General features: G+C 39.4%; 1 protein-coding gene across 1 annotated transcript in view; it reads right to left on the minus strand.

Moving 5' to 3' along the window:
- The window catches only part of LOC131232261 (uncharacterized), a 43,924-nt gene continuing 15,938 nt past the window's right edge, over positions 1-27,986 (minus strand). Inside the window, exons 2-4 of the mRNA XM_058228496.1 lie at positions 16,260-16,485; positions 16,102-16,154; positions 1-338 (exon numbers count right to left, since the gene is read on the minus strand). Coding sequence (XP_058084479.1) covers positions 159-338; positions 16,102-16,154; positions 16,260-16,485 — 459 coding nt within the window. The 3' untranslated portion in view covers positions 1-158. The remainder of the gene's footprint in view (positions 339-16,101; positions 16,155-16,259; positions 16,486-27,986) is intronic.

Consider the following 27,986-nt stretch of genomic DNA (forward strand, 5'->3'; position numbering starts at 1 on the left):
TGAAATAGATGGGTCTTTTTTTCTTTTCTTGTCTTTTTCTTTAAGTGTTATTACCAACCAGAAGGCTGTGTCCATGGCCATCAAACATCCAATAGCCCAGGCCAAACGGAATCAGTCCTTTTCTTTTTATCAATTACAAACTGCCAAAATTACGTGTATTACAATGATGCTGTCAGAAACAAGATTAACGTGGGAAGATTTTCTAGAATCAAGGTGAACGTCCCGCCAAGCAAGAAAATGAAACCAAAGGCTAACAATATCTTTCCGATATACATGAAACTGATATTTGATCGCAGCCCACTAATGGTTTTTCCTTTGGGATGAACACTTGCTGATTTCTACAACCATCACAAGAAAGCCTGATCATTATAAGGAAAATTTCCAACACAAAACCAAAAGATTGCATGTTAAAAAGGTCTACAGAAGATGCATTACCAAGATGGAATCATCAGTATTCCAGGAGAACAAATAAATGAAATACAAGAGACGAGCCCCTTACAAGTACATGGACATTTACTCCCAACCCCATTGCACTTCGAGAGGAATTACAGACTTCATCAGTCAATGTCTCTGTATATTCAGATGAAACCCATATTTGAAGACCCAAATGTTTTCTGGTTTAACTATTTTCATTCAATATGGGCTGCTGCTGTATTTTAACCAAACTATCTATTTGTAGGTCATTGGTTGGATCTCTCAAAGTGGGAGATTTTTTAGCATCCTCAATCAATAGTGGAGCCCAGCCAATCAACAGTTCTGGTAACTAGTAGCAGCAGGGAGATCGAAGGGCATCCTAGTAATTTGGAATTCACAGATTTGTTGAAGATGGAGGTAACGGAAGAATCATAGTCACTTTCAGTGAAGTTCTAGTCGAGGCAGCAGTTTGTTAGGGCATATTAGCAGTGTACAGCCCTAACAATCTGGGGCAGCGGCTGGAACTCTGGGCGGAGTTGGACAATATTGAAGGGTAAAGGAAATTTTAGATGGTTGCATTCTGGTATGAACATGTTCTCCACAGCTTGCAAGAAGAAACCAAACAGCAGACAAATTATGCAGATAACAGCAAGTAAATATTTGAGGTGCATGAATTCTGGAAACCTATAGAGACTTACAAAACAGTATTGTAACTTAGGGGCCATTTGGCATCTCTAATTATAAGAGCTTACTTGCTTTTTCTTTTAAAAAAAAGAAAAAAAAGAAGCAAACCTCTTATTTTGAAAATAAGATGGTTGGTAAAGCTTATTTTTTATTATTATTATTTTTTTAAGAGTGGTAAAGCTCTAATTTCACCACTAAACTTTTCAGAAACTAGTAAAAAAACTCTTAAAAAACATGTGATGCACAGTCGCATCAAAGGTGGGCTCCACATGGTCCACAGCAAAGTGTGGCCCCACATGATGGACCATCCACATCAAGTGGGCCCCACTTGATGGACAGTCCACATCAAAGGTGGGACCCACACGAAGGATGGCTGACATCAAACGTAGGCCCACACGATGAATGATCCATATTGAAGGTGGGGCCCCACATAATGAATGGTCCACATCAAGGTGGGCCCACATAATGGACAGAGTGGGCCTCACATGGTGGATGACCCACATCAAAGTGTGGCCCCTCATGATGGATAGTTGACATCAAGTGGGCCCCACCTAATGGACAGTCCACATCCAAGGTTTCGCATGATGGACGGCCCATATTCAAAGTGGCCCAACATGATGGATGATCCATATAGAAAGTGCACTCCCACACGATGGATGGTGGACATCAAAATTGGACCCCACATGATGGACAACCCACTTCGAAGGTGGGGCCCACATGATGGACACATCAAATGTGAACTCCACGTGATGGGTAGTGGACATTGACGAGCCCCACAAAGGGCAATTAACATTGATAGTGGGCCCCACACCCACATGATGGATGACTTACATCAAAGTGGGCCCCACATAATGGACAGCCCACGTCAAAGGTCAGCCCCTAATGATGAATGGTGCACATCCAAGACAGACCTGACATGATGGATGGTTCACTTTGAAGGTTTGGCCCACACGATGGATGATCTACATCAATGGTGGTGGGCTCCATATGATGGACGATCCACATCCAATGTCCGACATAATGGATGACCCAAATGTCTTGAAACATGAAGATTGTAGCCATCCATTCTTTTGCCATTTGGGGCATGATCCATCTATGGTGAGATCCACCAATACAACTGTTTGGATTGCTCTTATAATGGAGTTATTGTACTTTTTAAGAATGGCATCAACAACCCCTTAAAAAAACTCTTATTTATTATTTCAAATAAGAGATTTATTTATTTTTGAAAAAGTGATTTTACCAAATGAGCTTATTTAAAACAAGAGCCAGAACACAGAGCTTATTAGAGTAGCTCTTATTTGAAAAGCTCTTATTAGATTAGCAATGCCAAACGAGCCCTTAAATAATTTTTATGAAAAATTTAATTGAATAGAGGAGAGTAAACATGATATGATGGGTATTCAAGATAATTCAGTGGGGCGCATCAGTTCTTTAACACATTTCTGGGACAGGAATGAGATGAAGCCATCAACATCTGCAAGGTTTTGAGGAGAACGTTTTATTTATTTATTATTATTTTTTTTAATACAAATTAATGAGCATGAGAATACTTTCTTTAATACAAATGGGGAAAAAAATGTGGGGATTTAGGGGTTGATCTTACATAGGAGTTAACACTTACCATTTTAATGTAAACTTGACTTTGGATTTCAATTTCCCATGGAATCACTGAAGACCCAAGTTACAGAACTCCATCGAGTGGAAACCTGTAACCGTGTTTGCACTCACTTTGAGCTTGCAAATGGCCTAATTCATTTCCACTCAATTTGCAAATGAAATGAAAACAGGTCCAACTTAATTCATGTCCCTCCCTCCTACCCACCCTTAACATACTACTATTTTACGCTTTTCTTTTACATAAGGAAAGCTTCTGAAGACAGGTAAGTTTGGTGATCAAGATAATTGAAATAACAGGTCCTGCAGTGGATAGACCATGGTTCAAAAAATATATAGATGAGACCATCAGGGCTACGGACTGCACTGATTCACACCTATTGACAGTTGAGGGGAAAATACTGCAAGAATCCAGGCTTTCCATGGATTTTCAGCTTGATTACCAAACAGAAGATTTCAGGATTTGCCTAATCCAAATTCCAGAACATTCATTAAAATGTCAACCTCAAGGTTTTACAAAATACCAATTCAACTTCCTTTATCCAAAAAGAGCTTTATAATGAAATTTTATTAAAAAAGAAAAGCCCAAAAGGCAACCATACAAAGAAGCACTACCCAAGCAAAAGGGAAGACAACACCCAACGACACCCTAACAATTAATCAGCCCATTCCAAATCAGCCATTGTCTTCTTAAGACCTCCGTTGCTGACCCACAAATATTCCCAAAAAGAGCCTTATTGACTACCCAATTAAGGAGGAATTATACAAATGTTGACCTATAGATATCCATGGCATCCTCAATGTCTGAGTTTCTACAAGCACGGCCCACAATTTCTGTGATACAGGTGATTGATCTAATGGCAGTGGATGGACAATTTCTGAAAAGTCTCCTTATCTATCCTCCAGTTGATAAGCTACAAATAGACTGTCTACAAAAATGATAAAGCAGATATCCATATTCAAAGGAGAAAAGGTCCATGATTAGGTGGATAAGATCTTCCAATCTGGGAGATTTTGGGGGGAAACAGCCATCAGATTAACGGCTTTGGATAACGAAAGCATGGGCCTCACTTGTACAAACTCATAGCTTAATGATCCTATACATATCCTTCTATCAGGGAGCATATTTTACCTATAGAAGTACAGACCAGTGTTATCTGAATCATATGATTCGGATCGTATCGCACGGGTGTACGATTTGGATTTTACACCCAAATTGCAAATCTGACTCATATGATCAAATCATGAATCATATGATTTGGTCAAGTGTGTAAATCACCAAAAAATCAGTGAAAAAAACCAAAATTTTATCAGTTTTTTCCAATTTTTTTAGGGTTCTTGTTTTTAAAACCTGTCACCCACACTAAAACATTATACATATTGAAGAGTTTTAGAAATTTTGGAGCTTAAAAAACATAGAGAAAGAATTGCACAAATCCTTTTCGTCAGTCAATGAAATAGAACACTGCTTTTTCCAAACATGAAATACTTTTATAAGCTTTCTTTTTTCCTTCTTCCCTTTTAGGATACTGCTTATGTCTTTTTCCTTTGGTTTTTATTTAGTTCAAAATTGTTTCAATCTTAATGATTTATATGTTTACTTTAAGCTAAATAATTGTTTTCTCTTAATCGGTGGGGCTGTGTTGATTGTTATTGAAGTGGGAAATAAGTCGAAGTCCAAGGAATAAGGATCAAAGCCCCATGTGGAACTATTGCTATACAATGGATAAAAACAATAGCCTTCACCTCAAATGCAATTTTTGTAGGAGTTATTGGGGAAGTGTGTTTCAAATGAAACATTACCTTGCCTGAATAAAGAAAAATATAGCGGTGTGTTCCCAAGTAGGTGATGATGTAGTGAAGAAGTTTAGGAAGTTTTTGGACAATATTTGAGTGAAAAGAAACAACAGGAAGAAGCAATGCACCATGTAGGAAGAGTTCCAATAATACATGATATGGACGAGTGGTAGATATAAAAGAAAAGGACGTCTATGGATGACTTTGTTGGAAGAAAGAGTGGGGCAAAAGAAAAGTAACAAGCCACTCTAAACAAAACTTGGAAGAAAGTAAATAGAGATGATGTATGCCTTGCTATTGCTCGCTTCTTGTACACGAATGCACTATCATTTAATCTTGTGAAGAGCCCCTACTTCACACTTATAATGGAAGCAGTTGCCGCACTTAGGCTAGCGTTGAAGCTTCCGACATATCATAAAGTAAGAAACACATTTTCAAAGTCAAAGGTTGACAACATAGAGAAATCATTTGAAGTTTACACGAAGCAATAGGCTAATTATTGGAAGGATTCCTCTTTGGTTGATAGGTACTATAACTGGTATTCCTATGATCAATTCAATGGGTAATTTCTTTGACGGTTCGTATTCCGGATTGGAGAGTGATCTTCTCTATCTAATGACCAAGGAGTCCGTTTTGTAATCATCCGCCCTACACGCACCCCCCGAGTATATGCTTCAACAAGATTCACACAAGGGTAAATTGATATAATAGAAACCTTTGGTAAAATACCCACCTATAACCCAACAGAAAAAGTACATGTTTTTACAAGAAATCTCTAGCCGGCCTACCGGCAAGAGGTCTATCTTTGCTTGACACCAAGCATGTTGGTGCTAGATAGAAATGGTAACTCCAACAATTTCTTTGTCCCCAGCGCCCTCTATTTCCATGAATTAGTCACTTTAACGATCTTTGATGGTTATGTGGGTATCCAAAGTACGAACGAGATGGATGTTTGTTGTCCCAACCATTCTTGTTAGTCCCGATCACGTTAACAAAAAAGAATAATTTATAGTTTCAATTCCCAATATTAGGTCCCCAATTTCATGTTGATAGCGAAATGCCTCGTTTGTTGCAACACTTCCTAAAAGTCAAAAGAGGTTTCCATTAAATTGTCCTGCAACGAGTGCAAACCTTGTGTTTAGTTGCCACCATTAAGTTTGGAACCCTGAACAGGCTGCTAGTGATAAGCCAGAGGGAGGTGAGGATGACATTAAGTCATCATGCCCTTTATGCCCTAGGCAATACATGTACTACAATGGAAGCACATCACATTATGGCAAGGTAATGTTTCACAATTTAATGAATCTTCCACTTATTTGATGGATGGTTAAGAGATTATCTATGATTAAACTCTTCACAACTTGTCAATGGATATAAAACTTTTGCTAGGAATAGTTTATTAGAGATTAAGTGGAACAGAACTGACTGGGTGGCAAAGTCGTGGAAACACTTGTTTATTCCATATTTTGGACCTTTCCATGGGACAATATGTTCCTGCTGAAACATGGAATAATTGAAATCTTAGATCAAAACACTATGTATAGATAGTATGAACTGTCGAAAGCTCGGTCTACAACTCTCGAAAAATTAGCTTTTTAGGATTACATCGGTAATAATCTTGGTGAAAGAGAGAAACAAGATGCACAATCATGTTGAATGAGTGGACGGATGGATTGAATCGGTCTATTACCACCTTTTTAGTTAATAGCCCGACTAGTGCATTTTAAAAAAAATAATAAAAAATAAAAAAATAATAAATAAAAATCTACTGATACATCCAGTATTTCAAAGAATATGGGCAATTTTTGGCTTTACTTGAACCCGTTATTGATGAGATAGGCAAGGAGAATGTCATGCAAGTTTTTACAAATAGCACATCCACTTAGGTAAAAGTGGGTCAAATGTTAATAGAGAAGAGAAAGAAGTTATTTTGGTCTCTAAGTGCAACCCATTGCATAGACCTTATGATTGTGGATATTAAAAAGTTCATGTGGAGACCATGGCGAAGGCAAGGGCTATAACGGTCTACACTACAAGCATTATTAGGTCTTAAACTTTATGAGACAGAATGCAAAAGGCAAGTTGACAAGATTGATCATAATGTGATTTACTACGCGTTACTTGATAATGAAGGGCATACATAAAAATAGGATTAGCTTGGGTTTGACGTTTACCTCAAATGAATGGGAAGAAAGCTTTTTCAAAAACCACAGGGAAAATAAGTAAAAGATAGTCTTAGCCGATGAAGATTTTTTGCCATCTATCAAATTTTATTTGAAGACTACTCCCCCATTGGTTAAGGTTAGGATTAGTTGATTCAGATGAGAAGCCAGCCATGGGATACATTTACAAAGCAACTGATTGGGCAAAAGTGACAATAACAAAGAATTTGGAAGAAGTAAAGAAACAGTATTTGGCAATTTGGAAAATCATATGTGAGCGGTAGAATCTTCAGTAAGGTGCGCCGTATCAATTACGATGGGCATAATGGTGCCCATTGAAACAAATACATGTATCAGTTGTAACGTCCAATATGGGAGGTGCAATGACTGTTGCACATCTATTATGGTCAAATTTTTTTTTTGGTTAAAAAAAAATCTGGAAAATGTGTTAATTTCCTAAATATTTAGAAGATTTTGAATATGTATTCTTCTTCTTCTTCTTTTTTTTTAAACCATGTTTATAATGGCAAAATGGTCCACTCACTGGTGAAACATGGAAGAATTGAAATCTTCGATCAAAACACTATGTATGGATGGTATGAACTGTCGGAAGCTCAGTCTAAAATTCCCCAAAAATTTAGCCTTTTATGATTACATCAATGATAATCTTGCGAAAGGGGAAAACAAGATGCACAATCATATCGAATGCGTGGACGGATAGAGTGAATTGGTTTATTACCAACTTTTTTGTTAATAGTCTGACTAGTGCTTCTTTTTAAATCTATTGATACATCTAATATTTCGAAGAATGCGGATAAATTGTTAGCTTTACTTACGGTCGTTATTAATGGGGTAAGTGAGAAGAATGTCGTGCAAGTTTTTACGAATAGAACTTCTGCTTAGCTAAAAGTGGGTCAAATGTTAATGGAGAAGAGAAAGAAGTTATTTTGGTCTCTAAGTACAACCCATTGTATAGACCTTGTGCTTGAAGATATTGGAAAGCTCATGCAGGGACCATGTCGAAGACAAGGGCTATAGCTGTCTACATTACAGGCATTATTGGGTCTTAAACTTTATGAGAAAGCATATAAAAGGCAAGTTGACAAGAGTGGTCGTAATGCGATTTGCTACGTGTTACTTGACATTGAGGGGCATACATAAAAATATGATTGGCTTAGAGTCGATGTTTATGTCAAAGGAATGGGAATAAGAAATTAAAAAAAAATTACCGCAAAGTGAAAACAAGTACAGGATATAGTCTTAGCCGATATAGATTTTTTGCCATCCATCAAGTTTTATTTGAAGACTACTTTCCCATTGGTTAAGGTACTAAGATTAATTAATTAATTTAGATGAGAGGTTGACCATGGGATACATTTACAAAGCAACCAATTGGACAAAAGAGGCAATAACAAATAATTTGGAAGAAGTAAAGAAATGTTATTCAGCAATTTGGGAAATAATCGGAGAGTGGCGGAATCTTCAGTAAGTTGTGCCATATAGATTTTGTTGCGCATAACGATGCCCATTGGAACAGCTATGCGTATCGGTTGTAACATCCGATCCCCTATAACAACTCTTTTTTTTTTTTTTCTTTTTTTTCTTTTTTTTCTTTTTGTAAAAAAAATCTGGAAAAAAAAATGTGAAAATTTCCCAAATATTTAGAAGATTCCGAAGACATTCTTTTTTTGCTTTTACCATGTTTATGATGGCATAATGGTCCACTCTTTGGTGAGAATATTGTCTCGGTCTGTCTAATGATTTTACGAACCTAACAAGTTTATATTGGCCCAAATTCACCACAAATTCATGCATGCAATGACACTATTTCGACTAATGCATATCGCCAACTATTTGACATCATTCCCCCAATTCATATTAAGAAAAAAATAAAACTAAAATATCGATATCGCTACAAGTTTCGCTAGCCGGGGATACGGAAACAATATCAATATCGCTGATACTTGGAAATGCATGAAAACATGAGGAAAACAGTAGAATTTTCAGTGAAACTTCAGGATATGCTAAATACACATATTTGCATATTAAGGAATAAAAAATTTACAAAAAGAATGTATATACAATACATTTCCATTTAATGGGGGCTTAAAAGCATGTCACCGTAAGAAACAGTCTAACCATCCCATCCATCCCATCTAACCATCCAATCATCCATCAAACCTTCCATCCAAATATACATCGATATTGTAGAATCGATAACTCATGATATTTTGCCAAGAAATCATCAACAACTAGAAAAGAAACAAAAGATTATGGTCTTGATATCGCGCATGTTGTGATAATGATAATATTGAGATATTATCAAATATTAGCAATGACAAATTGAAAATTGCATACAACAATGTGCTCATAAAAAATTTTAAATAGAATTTTTTTTAATAAACAAATTTTTTGTGATATCTCTACATTAGCGATATTATTGAAATATCATCGATACTCTTGTGATACAAGCGTCACCTAGAATTTACACAGTCGAAAATATTGGCGATACATTGGCAATACAAGCGACACCTGGAAGTTACATAATTGAAAATATTGTGTTGGCCATACTTAACAATACATTGCTAATGCCTGGAATTACAAATACTACCGATGTTATCAGTATCGCTACCAGTGTTAGCAGTATCGCCAAGCTAAAGATAACGATAATAACAGAGATATTTCGATAATATTGGAAATAATTCAAACAATGGGGTCCACTTAAAAGCAATCGGTCCCAGATTCATGCAATCCATAAGGCTATAGCGCTCATCCCACTAATGCAATCGGCCCAAAATTATGATTATTTCATCACCTAATTAATATATCGATGAACATTTACTGGATAGTGAAGAATGAAAAATATCCAATAGTCCTACTTCAATAAACATCCCCAAATCAATAGTTATAGTCATTCAAACAATCTGATTTTAATACTACGACTTTGTAATAGTGGACCCCACATTTTAACTGATTTAATTTTCTTTGATATGTGCCACGTGTATGCAGGTGTATAATGCGTCATATGCTGCCAGAGTATTATATCTATTACTCTCTTTTAAAGACGAAAGTCCAAACAGTTGGACTAAAGTTACTACCTACCTAGTGGGTAACTTCAAACCTTTCATGTGTGTACGACATCCAACCCATCCAATAGGTTGGCCTCACCATGAGGATCATGTTGCACACAAATCTATAACCTCAACTTATCGAGTAGACCACACTTGTATTTTGCTATTTATCAATGGCCACATTGACTTCCTCTAATAGTGTCATATGATATTGAAGATTACTAATTTGGACTCCACCTTCGGAAATTCTGAAACCATTAACTAGGATGTATTCTTCGCCCCTACGGAGCATTTTGCTAAGGGCCTCGCCAACGACCACAAAAAGATTCTTAGACCTTAAAATATCTTTTAGGAGAACCGTTGACTAGAATAGGAAAAAAGGCAACCTGAACACAAGACCTCATCCAACCCCTCCATCTATGCCCGCAACCCACCCGATCCAGCATGTAGTCCAAAAAGTCCCAGTCCACGTGATCATAGACCTTTTCTAGGTCCAAGTTGCAAACTACACCACTTTTCTTCTCCTTGTACCTCAAATCAATGCATTTATAGGCAATAAGCGCACTATCAAGAATCTGTCTACCCAAGATGAATGCCCCTTGATTGTCGGTTATAACCTCACATAACACTCCCCAAAACCGTAGAGCCAACATTTTAGTAAGAATCTTGTACAGGCTACCTATTAAGCTTATTGGCCGAAAATCTTTTAACTGCTCCGCACCTTTGGTCTTAGGGATGAGTGCAATAAATGTAGCACCCATGCTTGGAAACAATCTACTCCGCTCATTGAACTCGCAAATGAATTCATGACGTCTTTATGAAGAAACTATATAAAAAAAATATGAAAAAAGGCAATAGGAAATCCGTCAGGGCCTGGAGACTTCTCACCACACATGGAATCAATCGCAACTTTGACTTCCTCAATGGATAATGGAAGTTCAAGGGATGAGGCTTCTTCCTCCAAAAGCTTGTTGAATAGGAAACGATCAAGCCGCATCTTATTCCATCTCTACCTGAACTGCCTTACTTTTGACAAATAGAAGAAATCAACGATATCCTCATTGCGCGCTCCGAACGACATCCCAAGTAACGCCTCGACCCTTTCAGCGCGTCTTTTAACCACTAAACCTGCTCCTTTGCTATCGCTTCGCAATCAAGTTGTGCTTCCTGACTGTTCGAAGGCGCAACATGTTCCACCAATGCATTCAATTCCCTACCTTTTAAAGGCTCTGTGATGCAGGACATGAAATTCAAATATGAGGTGCAAGATTTTCAGGCTGTAGATCACACTAGTTCAGAAACAATTACACAAAATTCCACATCCCACACAAAACTTCAAACACTCAATCAAGGAGAATCTTATGCGGATTCAGGCCTAAACATGCTAGGGCTGGATCAATCAAAATTCATCCACACATGCACATAAATAATTCTCCCAATCCAAGGGATTCAGAAATTTCAATTCAGGGAACCCTAAGGTTGAAGAAAGGGCATAAAATCGGGGATTTGAATAATTTAGGGTTAGGTTTAGGGATTTTGGGTGAAAAGAGGAGTGAAAGAGAGGAGAGAGACGAACCAGAGAAATACAGCACGTCTGGACAACAGCAGTGGCCCAAACGCATGTGCGTGTGATCCTAGCCGCACGTGTGTGGGGCCCACTATTCAGAAAAGGGCCAGCTTGGCCTTGGTCAGCCGGGGGTGGACTCCAAAACCCCCAAATATTAACTCGATCCGATGCACGGTTTGTGCATGGTCCTCCACCAAAGTTTCAACCCTCCTACATGGCCGGATTCTGGAAATCTGCTGTAGAGATAAAAACGGCTGCAATAGAAGATGGATTTGAAGTGTAGATGATTGTAGGAGAAGAGAAATATGGATGAAAGAAGGTGGAAGCGAATCGAGATAAATGTGACTTCGCACCACGGTAATTAGCCCTTCAAAGAAGGGAGGGTTTCGCACCCAATTAGGCTTCACAACTCAGAGAGGAGCAGGAAAACGCAGAAATTTATTCATAATATTCAACGAAAAAAAAAACCTACAAGGGGTGTCTATTTATAATAAAACCCTATACCACAAAACTCGCGTCATGTGCACAACCTATTACTTAGAGATGAAGTAACCACAAATAACAACTAATCAAAACAATCTAAACCGTCCATGATGTTCCTAATAACAAAAACAACCAAAACTCAAATTACTAGATTGTTTAGAATAGTGGGCCACGATCATGAGAACCGATGGTGGGATTCACATGACGATCGGGTCCACTCCAAGGGACTAAAACGCAGTCCTCTTGCTAAGAGGTCCTCCCTGGACGTCGTCATCGATCTAAATCGACGGTGGGGTCCTCCTTGCGTACGTGCGTAGGGGGCGTGCGTGTGCGCGTGATGTCCCCATCACTCTGCGACCTTGAGTGGCGCAATAATAACGGCCTTTTCTAACGAAATCCTAGGGACGTGGCCTTCTAAATGATCTTCCACCACCATTATCTGCTCTGTTTGATTTTCTTCTGAGACCTCTTACTTCCCAATGATCTTCATAGTCGAAGCTCCCTTTGCTAGCTATCTCCGTCATGCTCACATCCTCATCTTCTAATAGAATCTGCAGGCAAGATGCTTCTAGGGAAGGAATGATGATCGACCCGCCATTAACTCCCACAAAATCCGCAAAGTCGTAGCCCTGGAATGAAACACTCAGCCTTCTAGTTCAGAAAATAAAGGGGTTAGATTCCCATGTGTGGCCACTTAACACACAAGCTGGAGATACAGAAAGCTCCGCACATGCCGAAGAAAGCACTAATTCACTGGACACATGCCCGATCCCAAGAACATGTGAGGATTCTATAGAGGACACGATTTCGGACCGGCTTTCATTGCTCAACCACTAGCCAAATCCTTCACTGGCCACGTCACCCCCAAACGAATCAAGAGAGACTGTTTCTCCAAGCGACACATATCCTGAACTACTTTCCAAACCTGCACTTGTTGTACACATGGAGAGCTTCAAGGATCCGGAGGAGGTTTGTTTACCGAGCCTAATTCCAAATTAAGGTTCAGGCTGATGCATCCAACATTCGAAATGCCCTTGGAGCATTGATCCTACCAAAGCCCTTTTGATTGGAGAGTCCCTCACCTACCTCTTGCGTACCAATGGGCTTTTGACATGTCTCTAAATGAAGATATGGTACTCCAGCAAACCAAACTTCTAGTGATCCATCATCTCTCTCCTTTCGGCGAGGAAGAGTCCTGATTGACCTCTGACATTCACAGTTTCTCCATCTCCCCCCAGCAAGGGAAGTTTTCTCCCCTCCTCCCTTCCGATCTTAACCTCCATAACATCCAACCTATCAAGATCTTCACCATCTTTGGATCTTCCACAGATCTCTTCTTCCTACTGCAGAGCCATGCAACCCCCATCTGCTCACCTTTCTCTGTTGCTTCATCGATCTGAATGACTTCTCCGATGTAAGAACCTAAAGCAATGAACACCTCTCTGAACCAAAGCTCAAGAGGGATATCCCACAACAAGAACCAAGATTCTTCAAACCCGACGCATCCATCCATTTAGACATCGATACAATCGGTCCATCTCTCCACAAGGCCCCAACAAAGAGAACTTGCTCTACATTAACCCAATGTCGCACATTGATCCAAACTTTCCTTTCTTTTACAGGTTTGATATTATACTATAGTTATGCGGTTCCAGGTTGTAGGATTCTGACAACCAGCTCTTGATTTGAGGAATCGTGACACCTTCCATCGTAACCACAACGACACACCACTACAGTGAGTTCCTCACATTTTGTACAAATTTCGGTTTTACTTTAACCACCCGGTTTGTTCCTTCACCTTCAGTCTAGACCCACCTCCCTCCCTTTTATATTGGCGTTGACTCATCAGTCCCTACTCCCGCTTCCTGAACCATATCCACGCCCCTCTTCTCCCCTTCCACAACTTCCTTGTATGAAGCATTCCCCTTTTATATGGCCAACCCCTCGTTGAGAACCACCCGCTTTCCAGCTCCAGCCTTGTCTATTGCCCTACCCATCACACTGCTACCATACGGCCCCCCGTTGGGCTTCGACTCCCTATCCCCCTTCCTATTTTTACATCTGGCCCATAGTGAGCTGCCTACACCGACATTCTTTTCCCCCCAAACCTCTTGCCATCTAGAAGCTCTATTGCTGCTTCAATCTCTTCTTGCTTGCGCATACGAACAAAGCGAAGCCCCTATATTCTCCAGTGAACTTGTTGGGCAGAATTACCACTTCCATCACAATGCTCACCTTGTCGAAAACCCTAGAGAAGTTGATTGGGAGCCAACCTTCAGGATATCCAGTGACGAAGAGTGTTGGGTACTCCGCCAACTTCTTGTTGGCGGGTTTCAATTTTTCTGTCCTTAAATCCTTTCCTCTTACTTTAGTCCAACCATCTGCCTCCTGTATCTCCGACCTAGCTGCTTGTGTAGATTGGCATTAACCATTTAGTCGTAAATCACCAGAACCAGTTTCGACACCATTTCCTACATCGATTCTACCTTGTAGACCAATTGCTTAATCTTTCTCCCTCCATTGTAGATTGTTGTTCCTCATTCTTGTGATGTGGAATGACATGGCTTACTTTCTAAATCCATAATTTTAGTATGACGAGAAGTTCTATGCAGTTTAGAAATCAAAACAGGCCTGTATGTTGTATTGAAAGAATGATCTTAGGTTCAAGGTAAAAGGTCATCATTGATTAACATAAGGACAAGTTCAAAAGGGCCTATAATTTGTTTGGAAGTGAAACAGCAAAATTAACAAGAATGACAAAGCAATAGGGTAATTGTTCAATAATTTTACTTGTTTGACTTCTTTAAGTAGTTAAATCATAAATGTATGTTTTCATATTTAAGTCATTTAGTTTATTATTTAATTTTTTTATATTTATATTATATGATTGATTCATAGGTTTATAGTGGGAGAGTTATGGAAATAAGTGTCTAAAATTACAAAAGCTAGTCATTCATATTATGAGTTTAACATGTAGTGCTACTAGTTGTGAGCACAACTGGAGTACTTTTGAGCAAGTAAAAAATTATTAAATTCATTAGTCACCTCATGCATTTTATTATTAATTGATTTGTTTATAACTTTGTATACCTAATTAATAATTATATACTAATAGACTAATAGTTGTGGAACTATATGCTCATGTAAATACATTCTAAAAAGATAAATAGACTTGAGCAACAAAGATTGAATGTGTCATTTAAAAAAAAAAAAAATACAGTCTTCAACTTGAAATCTGTCATACAAAGAGAGAGAGAGAGAGAGAGAGAGAGAGAGAGAGAGAGAGAGAGAGAGAGAGCTTGATTATATCTGCTTATCGGACATGGAATCCGATGATGAGTGGATCACCGAGAAAGAGGATCTTGCCCTTCCTATAGATGATGAATAGATGAACATAAGTGAATGCTTTGTCAATATGTCAGTGGATGATCAATGTCTAGGCTTGTAGTATAGTCTTGTACTCTTGTAGTCTTACAATTAATAGATTCATTTAATTATGATAAACTGATAAGCATAAACTATTTCGTAGGTCTTGATTACATGTTGTAGACTTGTAGTATAGTCTTGTAAACTTGTAGTCTTACAATTAACAGTTTCATTTAATTATGATAAACTGATAAGCATAAACTATTTTGTAAGTCTTAAAAAACTTGCAATTAGAAGGGAAGCAAAAGGAAAAGTGAAAGTGGGAGACGAGGAAGAAGATGAATTTATTTCGACATCAAATTCTGAAGATGAAGATGATGTTGCTGATGTTGATATTATTGATGAGTGATGAGGATGATAATATGGCGCCGACTAAGATGGACAAAGAGAGGGCCGCCAAGAATAGATTTATTTGGACTTTTTGTTTTCTTTTTTATATATGGAAATGAATAGTGAATACACTATACATATAACTGGGGAAAGGGTTAAATTTTTTGAATTATACAGAAAAATATATGTAAATGGGCAAACTTTTTGTTTTCTTTTTTATATACATAAATGAATAGTGAATACACTATACATGTAAATGGGGAAAGGGTTAAATTTTTTGAATTATACAGAAAAAAATATGTAAGTGGGCAAAGGTTGATATTTTGAACTTTGATTATGACATGACACAATGACACATTTATACACAGTACAGTTACAGATGATTTATGTCATGATTAAACTATTTTTATTTTTTTATGATACTTTTAAGAAAATCAGAAAATATTACGATTTATGATATGATTCGCAATATGATACAATTCAACCCAATTACGATCTACGATACCATAACGATTATGACAACATTAGTACAGACAATGGAAGAGCTTACCATTACTGGAGGGGACTGCTTCACTGGAGGTATCGTCGCTTCTTCATAGTTGGCTTTCATAAAGAAAAGAGATTCCCATCAGTTGAATTCTTCTTCCAACTTTCACAAAGCTTAAGAGAAAGCAATGAAAAATCCAATAAAAACCATTGAAAATAAACCTTCTTCTGGAACTGTCTGCAAGTTCCAACCCTCTCCATAGCTTACTAGAACTGAATTCGGACCAAAATTGACAGGTTCCTCCCCATCTTTAATAGCCTCAATATGCAATGCAGGTCGGACCCCATAACCTAGCTTTCGATTTATTATATACAATGCAAATCCAGCCTTTGTACCAGCAGCAAAGCGTCTTACTTTTCCAGAACTTCTGCACACAACCTCTAAAAACTAATCCGGAAATAAAAAGATATCAAATTCAAATCCATATCAAATACAAAATCTTTGAGACCCATTTAAAGTAGTTCAGTTATTATTTTGTTCAGAAATTGTACTTAAGAAGGACCCGCTAAATTATGGGACGAGGAGGCAATCGATATCTACACTCACCCTTAATTGATTTAATGTACCCATTATGTAAACAAATCAATCAAGATGGGTGTAAAATATTAGTGGCTCGCGATAAAAACAGAACTACCTCGAAAGAGAAAAATAGCCCAAAGTTCAAACCAATATATATAGGCATTGTCCTGTTTGATAAACAATGGGATGATAGCTGATTATAAAACAGTACTTTTTTTTAATCTTCACCCATGTAGGAACCATGATACAATGCATACATTAAAATCAATCTTCACCCAATTTAGGAACCATGATACCGTGAATGCTTGAAAATCATCCAATTTTCAGAAACAGCAGGGTAATAAATGATGATATTCAGATAAAAATTCAAGGCATCTATCAGCACCAAAATCCAAAAGGAATAAAATTAGTACCATGGTCCAAAAAGAGGAATTATACCATATTGGCGCTCATTGATCCACAGGATATGTAGATTTTCAATTCCGACAAACATGCGCCCGTGTTTTGGTAATCAATTCGGGACCATTGGTACACTGAGTTTCACAATGTATGGAACATGTCCCAAAAATATTCAGGAATAGGATCCCAGGAACCAATATTAGGAGTTAGGATGTCTCTTATTAACTGTTTATCTGTAGGCTACAAATAGAAAGTTTAGTAGTCCTACAGAGGAGATTCTTGAGGCATTGGTGAGGACAACAAACCAATCCTCTGGAATACTGAACCATGGCCCCTATTTGACAGAAGTGAAAAGCCATATATGTAGACTGAAAGATGCAGGCCACGTGTCATAATTAATTCCTCACCCACAAATAGCACGAGAGGTCTTATGATTTCCACTAAAAAAAACCATATAGACTAATACAATCAAAGATCATCGCAATCCACAATAACACTTAATTCAGTCAATGGTTCTGCTGGAGGAGATGGAGACTGGATTTTGAGGAGGCTGATGTTAGTTTGAGACTTGAGCATCACAAGTTAGTTTTTCATCTAGAGGCTTTCCAATATTATGGATCTAGTCTACTTGGCTTCTAGGCAAGGAGCGATGCACTTTGTTTGTATTTAATGTGCCATTGGTTATATGTTGAGATTGAAATTCAGTCAATGGTTCTGCTGGAGGAGATGGAGGAGACTGGATTTTGAGGAGGCTGATGTTAGTTTGAGACTTGAGCATCACAAGTTAGTTTTTTTATCTAGAGGCTTTCCAAGATTATGGATCTAATCTAGTTGGCCTCTAGGCAAGGAATGACACACTTTGTTTGTATTTAATGTGCCATTGGTTATGTATTGAGATTGATCCTCGATCAAGGGTAGGCATAGCATCCTCTGATCCCTACTTTATACAACTGGGAACCTGGTGGTGATCCAGACCGATGATCTGACGACCACCATAATGGATAGACAATGGCCGACAAAATTGGTTCCTATATGATAATTCTGAACCTTCAACTGACAGCCTACACATATTATTTTATTTCTTAGCCGCATCCCAGCCACCCCCCCCCCTGAATGGTACCTACAGATAGTCAAGAAAAAAAAAAGAATGCAGCAATAGTCCACCTGGCTATCACGAAATGGGAGAATTTTATGGAATTTGGAAGAAACTGCAGTCATTGAAAGAGGCTATCAGATGAAAAGGTTCGTTTTGTGGTGGATTTTATAGGAAGAAGAAGAGAAGAACAAGATTTCAACCAAGATTCAAAGGAATTGATTTCTAGGGTTTTCTCCTCTATAAAACAATGTGTTCCTAAAAAGAATATTTTTCTTTTATTCGATCACTCATTATAAGTCCTTTTCAAAACCTTGTATGCATATAAAAATGAAACCCTAACCTATAACTAATCTCAATCACCAAACATTTCCTCATCCTAACCCTTGATTTCTATCCCCAAAAAAACAAAAGGTGCTATAGTTGTTGATACAGGACATGGAAAATTAAATATGATATGCAAGATTTCAGGCTTATATCCTACCAATTCAGAAACAATCACACAAATTCCACGTCCCACATGAAAATCCAAACATTCAATTAAAAAAGGGAATCTAAGCGGGTCCAAGCCGACACAGGCTAGGACTGGACCAATAAAAATTATAAACCAAACGATGTCAAAGGGAAATAAAATCAACTACTCATGCATAAAAATCAGTCCCTAATCCAAGGGATTCCCTAATTTCAATTCAAGGAACCCTAAGGTAATAAAAAGGGGCAAATCAATTAGAGATCATGTAATCTAGGGTTAGGATTCATGAAAAACGGCTATGAGAGGATAAAAGAAGATAAAAACCTGAGCCAAAAGATGATCCCGCGTGTGGACAGCAACAATGGCCCAGACGGACGTGCGTGTGATCTCGGCCGCACGTGTGTGGGTCTCACTATTCAGAAAAAGGCCACCTTGGCCTTGGTCGGCCAGGGATGGACTCCAAAACCCCCAAATCTCAGTTCGATCCAATGTACGGTTTGTGCGTGGTGCTCCGCCGAAGCTTCAGCTCGCCTGCGGGCCGAAATCTGGAAACCTGCTGTAATGAAGAAATCTGATGCAACAAAAAGACAAATTCGAAGAACGGATGGTGGGGGAAGATGGAAAAAAAAAGATGATGGAAGATGGGGGTGAATTGGGATCGATGTGGCTTCGCACCACGGTAGTTAGCCCTTCGAAAAGGGAGGGCTTCGCACCCACTTTTGAATACTTTCACAACTCATGAAGAGAGCAGAAAAATAAAGCAGGAATTTTTTATTAACTTCAATGCATAAAAAGAACTACAAGGGGTGCCTATTTATAGGGAGAACCCTATACCCAAAAACTCGCACCATGTGGGACACCTATTACTTGGTGATGAAGTAAACTAAAATAAAAACTAAACAAAAAAATCTAAAGCGTTCACGATGTTCTAAATAATAACAATAAGCAAAACCTAAAATATAAAACCAATCCGACGAGTGGGCCACGATCATGAGATCCCATCGTGGGCTTTTCTTGACTATCGGGTCACTTTTCTGAACCAAAACTTGACTTCTAGCTTGGAGGCCCTCCCTGGACGTCATCATTGAGCCGGATCGATGGTGGGGTCCTCCTTATATGTACGTACGTGCGTAGGGGGGGCGGCGTGAGTGCGCGTGCGCGCGTGATGTCCCCATCAGTTGTACTATAGGCTTCTTCTTTTTTTGACAACAAAGGGTGTCCCCACCCCTTTTAAGGCGAGACTATTCCCTGCCGATGCATGCAATCACCCGCAACCACGTGCATAGGGTAATGCCGGGGAGGGGAGTCAAACCCATGCCTATAGGGAGCAAAACCACGGTACTGGCCGCTCGCCCAAACCTCGTTAGGTACTATAGGCTTGTAATGCATGCTATGGCAATCGTTGTCGTACGTACTATAGCAAGAATGACAGCACATTACACTAGCACACACCTTTTGTAAAAAGACTATTTAGAACTACTAAAACCAGAAAAGACCATAAACCAACTCATCATTTTGGACTTCAATACAACCCTATGAATAGGAACAATCATGCACATGTCATCCCTTCAGACCCCGCCTAATTTGGGGGATTATCTCTAAAACTGGCATGCAAGGGCCTTCGAATGAGTGTCTCTAGACTTTGTTCCAAGGCATATCTTAATTTGATTCTATTAATCTTGCAGGTGCTAGCATTCAGGTCCAGAATAGAGAAAGCTTGCAACAATAGCGGACCCTTCCTCCTCCAGGGAGATGCGCCTTTTTGCTCGTGGAGAGCATTCCTATGTTGCAGCGTCCAGCAGCCATGTTAGCATTATTTTGCGACATTTCAACCGGCACCTCTTAAAGCTCGCTACTATCTCATTGCACTCTTCTTCCTAGCTAATCTTTGAGATAGAGATTGCCTTGTCACTTTGATGCCTAGCCCGAGCTGTGGGCTGTTTTGTTCCTCTCTCACCGCCTCACGGAGGTTTCCTCCTCTTCCTCCTTTTTCCTTCCCGTTATTTCTTTCTTTTTTTTCCTTCTCTTCTTGCTCTTTTATTTTTTCTCCTTCCTCTCTCCCTCGAGCCCAGGGTGTGGGCCCCTCTTCTCTTTTTTTCTCTTCTTTTCTTTTTTTGGGGCTTGTCTCTCCTGTTGTACCTTTTCAGGCTTTAGCCCTGGGTAAGTAATAAGAGAATATTCCTCGCTTGCTTCCTCCAAAATAATAATAATAAATAAATAAATAAATTGCATGTACACAGAACCATATAGCTATGCATAAAAACATATGACACATGTTTATTTAGTTCTAGTAGTAGTAGCATTTTTAGGAAGTTTCTTAATTTATTTCTTTACATAGCTTGTTAAGTCTTGATTGAACAGGAATTCAAGAAAGACAATAAATCCCAAAAAAGAAAAGACCATGGAGACATCCAAAGATTAAACTTATGTGTGCAGGTTTTTACATATGGAATCGCCAATGCATATGAACCATGTTATATTGATTTTTTTTTTTCTTTCTTTTTAATGAAAACTAACATCTTTATGGATTTCTTGCAATGGGATTTCTTCATCCATCAGCGTGATTGTTACGATCTGAAGGGTTTAATAGCCTAACTTGACACGTTCCATCAAGCCTAGGGCTTTGTGCTCAAATCACGGAAGGGGCATGGAACCTAGACTAGAGTGAAAGCAACCACAACGTGAAGGCTACCTGGACAACCAATGTAGATGCCATGAGTGGAAAGGGCTACCTAGAAAAGAGGCTAGAGTGAACGACGCTATAGGGTGGGTCGTCCGCGTTGGCTGCGGAGCGTAGTGGAATGTTACGATTCCAAGGGTTTAATAGCCTAACTTCACGCGTTCCATCAGTCCTGTGGCTTTTTGACATATTGGTTAGGTTCTTAATAGTGATGCTCTAGGTATGCGTAGAGTGATTCCATGCAGTTATCAGCTCCTTTTTACCTCTGATGCCTCAATTTCTTGTTACTCTATCAAAATTAGTCTATCTTCTTCTAGTTGCAATCAACAATTGGGGGGCGTTGGGGCATGAGTCAAGCTGAATGATAACTCGTGGTGAACCACTAGTATCTGATGGCTCACATGATTGTAGGAGATGTGTGCCTAAGCGCATGGGGCTGCATGAGAACCTATGTTGGTCATGAGTAGTGAAGTAATGTGTGTTAAGTAGGAGAATGGGTCATTGTAATTAGTTATGGTCATAAGCAATGGAGTCGGTTATGGTGAGTAGTGGGAAAATGGGTCATTGTAAGTAGTTATGGTCATAAGCATTGTTCGTAATATCGATACTATCGGCCGATATTTATCGTTATCGCGAGCCAGCGATACGAAACCCCTCAAAAATTAAAAGAAAATCCCAGAATTCTTTGTCTCGTGAGATATATCACCAGATATCGCATAATATCGTCAAATATGGCTAAGATTGACGATACATCGCACGATATTAGAAATTCCGTCTTCCTATCCAGAAATTCCAAAAATATAGAAAAAAATTCTCTTACATTGTAGTCCCTTTCAACTGGATTTGGTGGGCCACAGTCGAAATCGCCAGATCAGGTAAGAAAAACCCTAATCCCCCTTTTTTTTCTTTGAGGATAATTGTTTTGGAAGGAAACCGAATTTTTGCCAGGAATTACAGGGATTCGAGTTAGGATTTGAAAAAAGGGGGAATTTTGGGATAGAATTTTAGTAATTTTGGGTTGGGAACTACAGATTTCCAGCGAGGATTTCGGTTCACGGTTACGAGAAGAGTCTTTCAAGCTCTCTCTCTCTCTTGGTCTCTTAAATTAGGGAACGGATTAGGTGTTACGCGGGTAACAACTTATTGGGTGTTAACCTTACCGTGTGGGGCCCATCTTGATGAGTGTGGTTCAAATCCATGCCACTCATCCGTTTTTTCATATCATTCGAGGACTCTGTGCCGAAACTTAAGCAGATCCAAATCTCAGGTGAACCATACCACTGGAAAAAATGGTGAATGACCATTAAAAGAATTTTGTAGGCCAAAACAATTTTGGGTCAAGCTAATATTTGTATTTTTCTTTCATCGAGTTCTGTTTGACCTTATAAACAGGTTGGATGATAAATAAACATTACCGATATCCTTAAAATAGGCCTTGGAAAGGTTTTAATGGTAAGCATTCAATCATCACTATTTCACGTGGTGTGGTCCACTTGAGATTTGGATGTGCTTAATGTTTACGACCAAGTCCTAAAATGGGTTGTAAAAACGAATGGATGGAGTGGATTCACAACATATCATCAAGACGGGCCCTACAATAAGGGACCTACTAAGCTATTACCCATGACACCTGATCCGCTCCTGAGAGTGGGTTCGGTGTGACTCGATTGCACTAAAGTTGGTACGACCCTTCCATTGGGGCCCACCTTCATGTATATATTGTAATCCATTCCGTCCATCCATTTTTAAAGATCAATTTAGGTCCTGAGACAAATCGAAAGCTCAAGTACACCCCACAACAAGAAATAGTGGGGATTGAACTCCTACCTTTAAAAACTTCATGGAGCCAAAAAAGTTTTTGAACAAGCTGATATTCTAATTTTCCTTTCTTCCATATCTGGCTGAACTTATGAACAGGTTGGATATCAAATAAATATCATGGTGAGCCCCTAAAAATGGTTTTAAGTTTAAACGGTAGGCATCACTGTCCCCATTGTTTTCTGTGGTAGGGTCTACTTGAGCTCTAGATCAGCATCATTATTTGGATCATTTGCATGATCTCTCCAAAAAAATGGATGGTGTGGATACAACACAAACATCATGGTAGGGCCCATAGTTAGGTCCCACTCACATTCCATGTTTCGTTTTGTGCGTAGATTGGGTACTACTCCCACAAGACAAGCGTGACTTCAGTGGAACCCCTAATTCACCAAGGTGGGTGGGATCACTAACCATAGGACCCACCTTGATATATGTTCCTTATATCCACGCCATCCATCGGTTTTGGAAAATTCATTTTATGGCATGATCCAAAAAAAATGAAGCAGATCCAAATCTCAAGTGGGCCATAATAAAAGAAACAATGGTAATCAATCATTGAAAACTTCTCACGGGCCGCAAAAGTTTTGGATCAAGCTGATATTTTTGTGGTCTCTTCATCCAGGTCTTTGTGACATTATCAACAACTTGGATGGAAAATAAACATTCCATTGCGCCCATGAAGTTTTTAATGGTGAGGATTCAATCACAAGTGTTTCTTGTGGTATGGTCCACCTAAGACCATGTCACTACTTCATTTTTGGAATCAAGCCCTAAAATGAGCCATAAAAATGTATGGATGGTGTGGATGTAATACACATACGTCAAAGTGGGCCCTATTAAATAGTCTGTTGGATGGCAAACAAAAATTTCGTTGGATACAGGTTGCCTACTGACAGTGCATAGGATCCTGCTAGTGCATAGCTTATGACCCTTTACAAAGGAAACCTATTACGTACACTTCTTTTTTGAGATTTTATGATTTAAAAGTGTGTATTAAGGTCTTTTTTAATAATCCCTGAAATTTCATTGAAAAATTCAGCAATTTTTCCAATGTTTCCCCATGTTTCCCAAAAAGTGCGATAAATTACGTGATACAAACGATATATCCCATGCGATAACCGATATGTATCTGTATCCCAAGGGTGCGATACATGGTGCGATACCAATATTTCGAACACTGGTCATAAGTAGTGGAATCAATTATGGTGAGTAGTGGGAAAATGGGTCATTGTAAGTAGTTAGGTTCAGTTATGGTGAGTAGTGGGAAAATGAGGGTCATTGTAAGTAGTTGTGTTTAACTATGGTGAGGTGGCGCAAGCCTATAGGTTGTGTTGTGTTAAGTATCCTTGTTAATGAAACACTCGTGATGAGTTTTCTTCCCAAAAACAATTCTCTCTTGAAAATAGGAGGCACGATTCGCCTCAAAGCATATCCAACCAACGTCTTCTTCTGATCTTCCAAAAATTGGTCGAAGGAGAAAAGGTAGACTCAACATTCCGATATCAGAGCCATCAACCCGAGGAATGGGTAATAGTATGAGAACAACAAAAGTAGAGGAAGCAGTGAAGCAACTTCAAGATACCACTAAGCAGCATGGGCAACAACTTGGGGATATCCTTTAATTGCTAACAGCAATCGGTCTCAAGTATGACCAAATATCCCAAAACCTGATGCGAGATTAGGTAAAGGCATCAGGTGGCAATCAATTAATCACCAAGTTGGGACCGTTAGTTATATAGGCGAAGCTATATGAACACGAGCTATTCACTTTGATTTCCTACAATTCGATGGAACCAACCTGTCTGGTTGGGTATATCGTGTAGAATAGTTCTTTGCTTACCATAACACTGCTACGAAACGACAACTTGCCATCGCCTCCTTCCACATGAGGGGGAGGCTCTGCAATGGTTTAGTTGGTATGAGAAGTTCCAACCTCATTTGGCGTGGGAAAAGTTTGTCACAACATTCAACATGAGGTTTGGACCTATCGAGTATGAGGATTATGGTGGATCCTTTGCCAATTTGCATTAGATGTACTGTCCAAGATTATCAAACCCAGTTTGAAAGGCTTGCAAACCATACGGATGGACTCAATGAGGCCTTTCTAGTGAGTTGTTTCGTCTGTGGGTTGAAGTACAAGATACGCCTCATCATTCAAATGTTTCATCCTAAATCGTTGACTATTGTCAAAGGATTGGCCCAGCTCTAAGAGGAGAAGTTAGCAATGCGACGTCGGCAAACCCAATTTGAAGCAAGTCTAGCCCAACTAATCAAGCCAATGGTTCTAATTGTTATTGCCTCCCATCAAGCAGCTACCACCCGTTGAGGTGAAGGAAAGGAGAGATAAGGGACTGCTAACTATGATGAAAATTTCTACCCCAGCCACGGGTATAAAAATTAAAAGTTATGTTTTATAGAAGGGTCATGTCTAGAAGGGAGGAATCGATGGAAGATACTCAAGTGATCGAAGATGATCCGATTGAGTCAGAAGAGGCCTCACCAGAGATATCACTTCATGCTATAGCTAGTTTGGCTACTTTGCAGACAATGCAGGTTGGAAGACTTCCACAATGACGACTAATTATGGTGTTAATTGAAAGCAGCAGCACAAAGAATTTCAAAGACCCTAGGGCCGTTTGTAGGGCCTGGGTACCGGTTCAAAGTGGCGCTCCATTTGGGGTAATACTGTGAGACGAAATTCCCTCGATAACACCCGGAAGATACCAAAAATCCAAAACTTTAGATATCGCACAATATTATCGTCGATATCGTGCAATACATCGTCGATATCGCCGATACAACCCACCCCGATTTAGATATCGCGGTATTTCCGCCTCCATTATTGTCGGAAATTGACAAACAAAGTCACGGACACTCACGGGTGCATTTGCAGGGGACTCATGAGTCCCACTATAGCCAACAACCCACAGCGATAAAAAGCCGATGCCGTAAGTTGTGGAGAATAAAAAAAAAATTGAATTAGAAAAAAGAGAGAGAGAGAGAGAGAGAGAGAGAGAGAGAGAAATCGGATACTAGAGAAATCGGATACTACCTGTAGCCGTAGGCTGTAGCGGTGATCGGAGGTGGGCCATTCGACAGGTAAGTATCTGAATCCCTCTTTCTTCGAATTTTTCTTGCTGTTTTCTTCAATTTCTCTGTTCCTTCGCTGATTGGAGCGTGTCTGTGCGGATTTCTCGGAGATTCGGCGAGAAATCAGGCCGGATTTGAGGAAACGGAACGAGAAATCCTCCTTCGGAACCCTCGTTGCGTGAAGGAGAGGGAAAGCTCTCGTGACGGATAGGGAAAATGAAGGAGATGCGCGGGAGGGGTGAAATAGGGATCGGCGCATGAGTGGTTTACTGAGCACGCTCTTATCGTACTCAGTAAACTCAGTTGGGCCCACCTGTAATGTATGTGGTCTATCCACGCCGTCCATCTATTTTCCCATCTAAATTAAGGGGTTGATCCCAAAACTTAGAGGTGGGCAGTGGATCATCCCACAGGAAACAGTGGTGATACTGATTTCCACCGTTGAAACCTTTCTGGGCCCTACAGTGATGTTTATCAGTCATCCAAACCGTTAATAAGATCATATAGACGTGGATGAAGGGAAAATATGAATTTAAGATTGATCCAATCATCCAAGACTTCTGTGGCCAAAAAGGGTGTTTTAACGGTGGATGTTCAATTCAACTGTTTTGTAAGGCGTGGCCCATTTAAACATTGTATATGGTTTATTTTTGGGCTAAAGCCCTGAAATTATCTGGTAAAATGGATGGATGGAGAGGATAAAATACATAAATCGTGGTGAACCTCACATGAGTTTACACAGTACGCTAAGCGTAGCGAGTTACTCACTGTACACTCGCATAAAGCCGTGTCCGTGTTCCGTGGGTCCCACGGTAATGTGTGTGTCGTATCCACACAGTCCATTAATTTGGAAATAATTTTTTAGGGCATGACACAAACAATGATGTAGATCTAAATCTTTAGTGGACCCTGCCACAGAAAAAAGCGGAGAGAGTGACGCCCACCATTGAAACTCGTAGCATTGTTGAGGGCCCATCATAATGTTTATTTGTGATCTAAAATGTTCATAAGTTCAGTAAGATATGGAATAATGGAAAACACAAATATCATCTTAACCATCCATCTCTTGTGGCCCTCAAGAAATTTTTAACGGTGAACGTCACCCTCTCCACTATTTTCTGTGGTGGGGTCCACTCGAGCTCTGGATCTGACTCATTTTTTGGCTCACGCCCTAAAATGATCTATTCAAATGGATGGACGGTGTGGATAGAAAAAATACATCATGGTGGGACCCACGTAACTTGGTGACGTCACTTCAATAGCGATGATACGCGCGCGGAAACGGATTGGCTACTCCACGCAACACCGGCCTTTCGCTGGTGGTCAGTGCTCTGTGGGCCCCACCATGATGTGTGTGTTTCATCCATGCCTTCCATCTATTTTTTATAGATCATTTTACAGTGTGAAACTAAAAATGAGGTATATCCAAATCTCAAGTGGACCACATTAGAGGAAACAGTGTTGAATGAGCGTCGACCATTAAAAACATTTTGGGGGCCATTAAAGTTTTGGATCAAGCTGATTTTTGTTTGTTCCCTTCATCTAAGCTGTCCATCCCTTTTTCTCAGATTATTTTAAGCATGAAAACAAAAATCAGGTAGATTCAACGCTAAAATGGACCACACACATGGTTATTAAATGCAACTAAGCTTATTATTTGGTATTTGGTGTGGTCCACTTGATCATTGGATCTACCTAATTTTTGTGTTCAAGCCTTAAAATGATACGAGAAAAGGGATTGACAGCTTGGATGTACAGATACTGCACGGTGGGCCCACCCACAGAACTGCCCGTTCGGGGCTAGAGACGGGCAG

Source organism: Magnolia sinica, chromosome 18 (genome assembly GCF_029962835.1).
Source record: "Magnolia sinica isolate HGM2019 chromosome 18, MsV1, whole genome shotgun sequence".
NCBI classification, from domain to species: domain Eukaryota; kingdom Viridiplantae; phylum Streptophyta; class Magnoliopsida; order Magnoliales; family Magnoliaceae; genus Magnolia; species Magnolia sinica.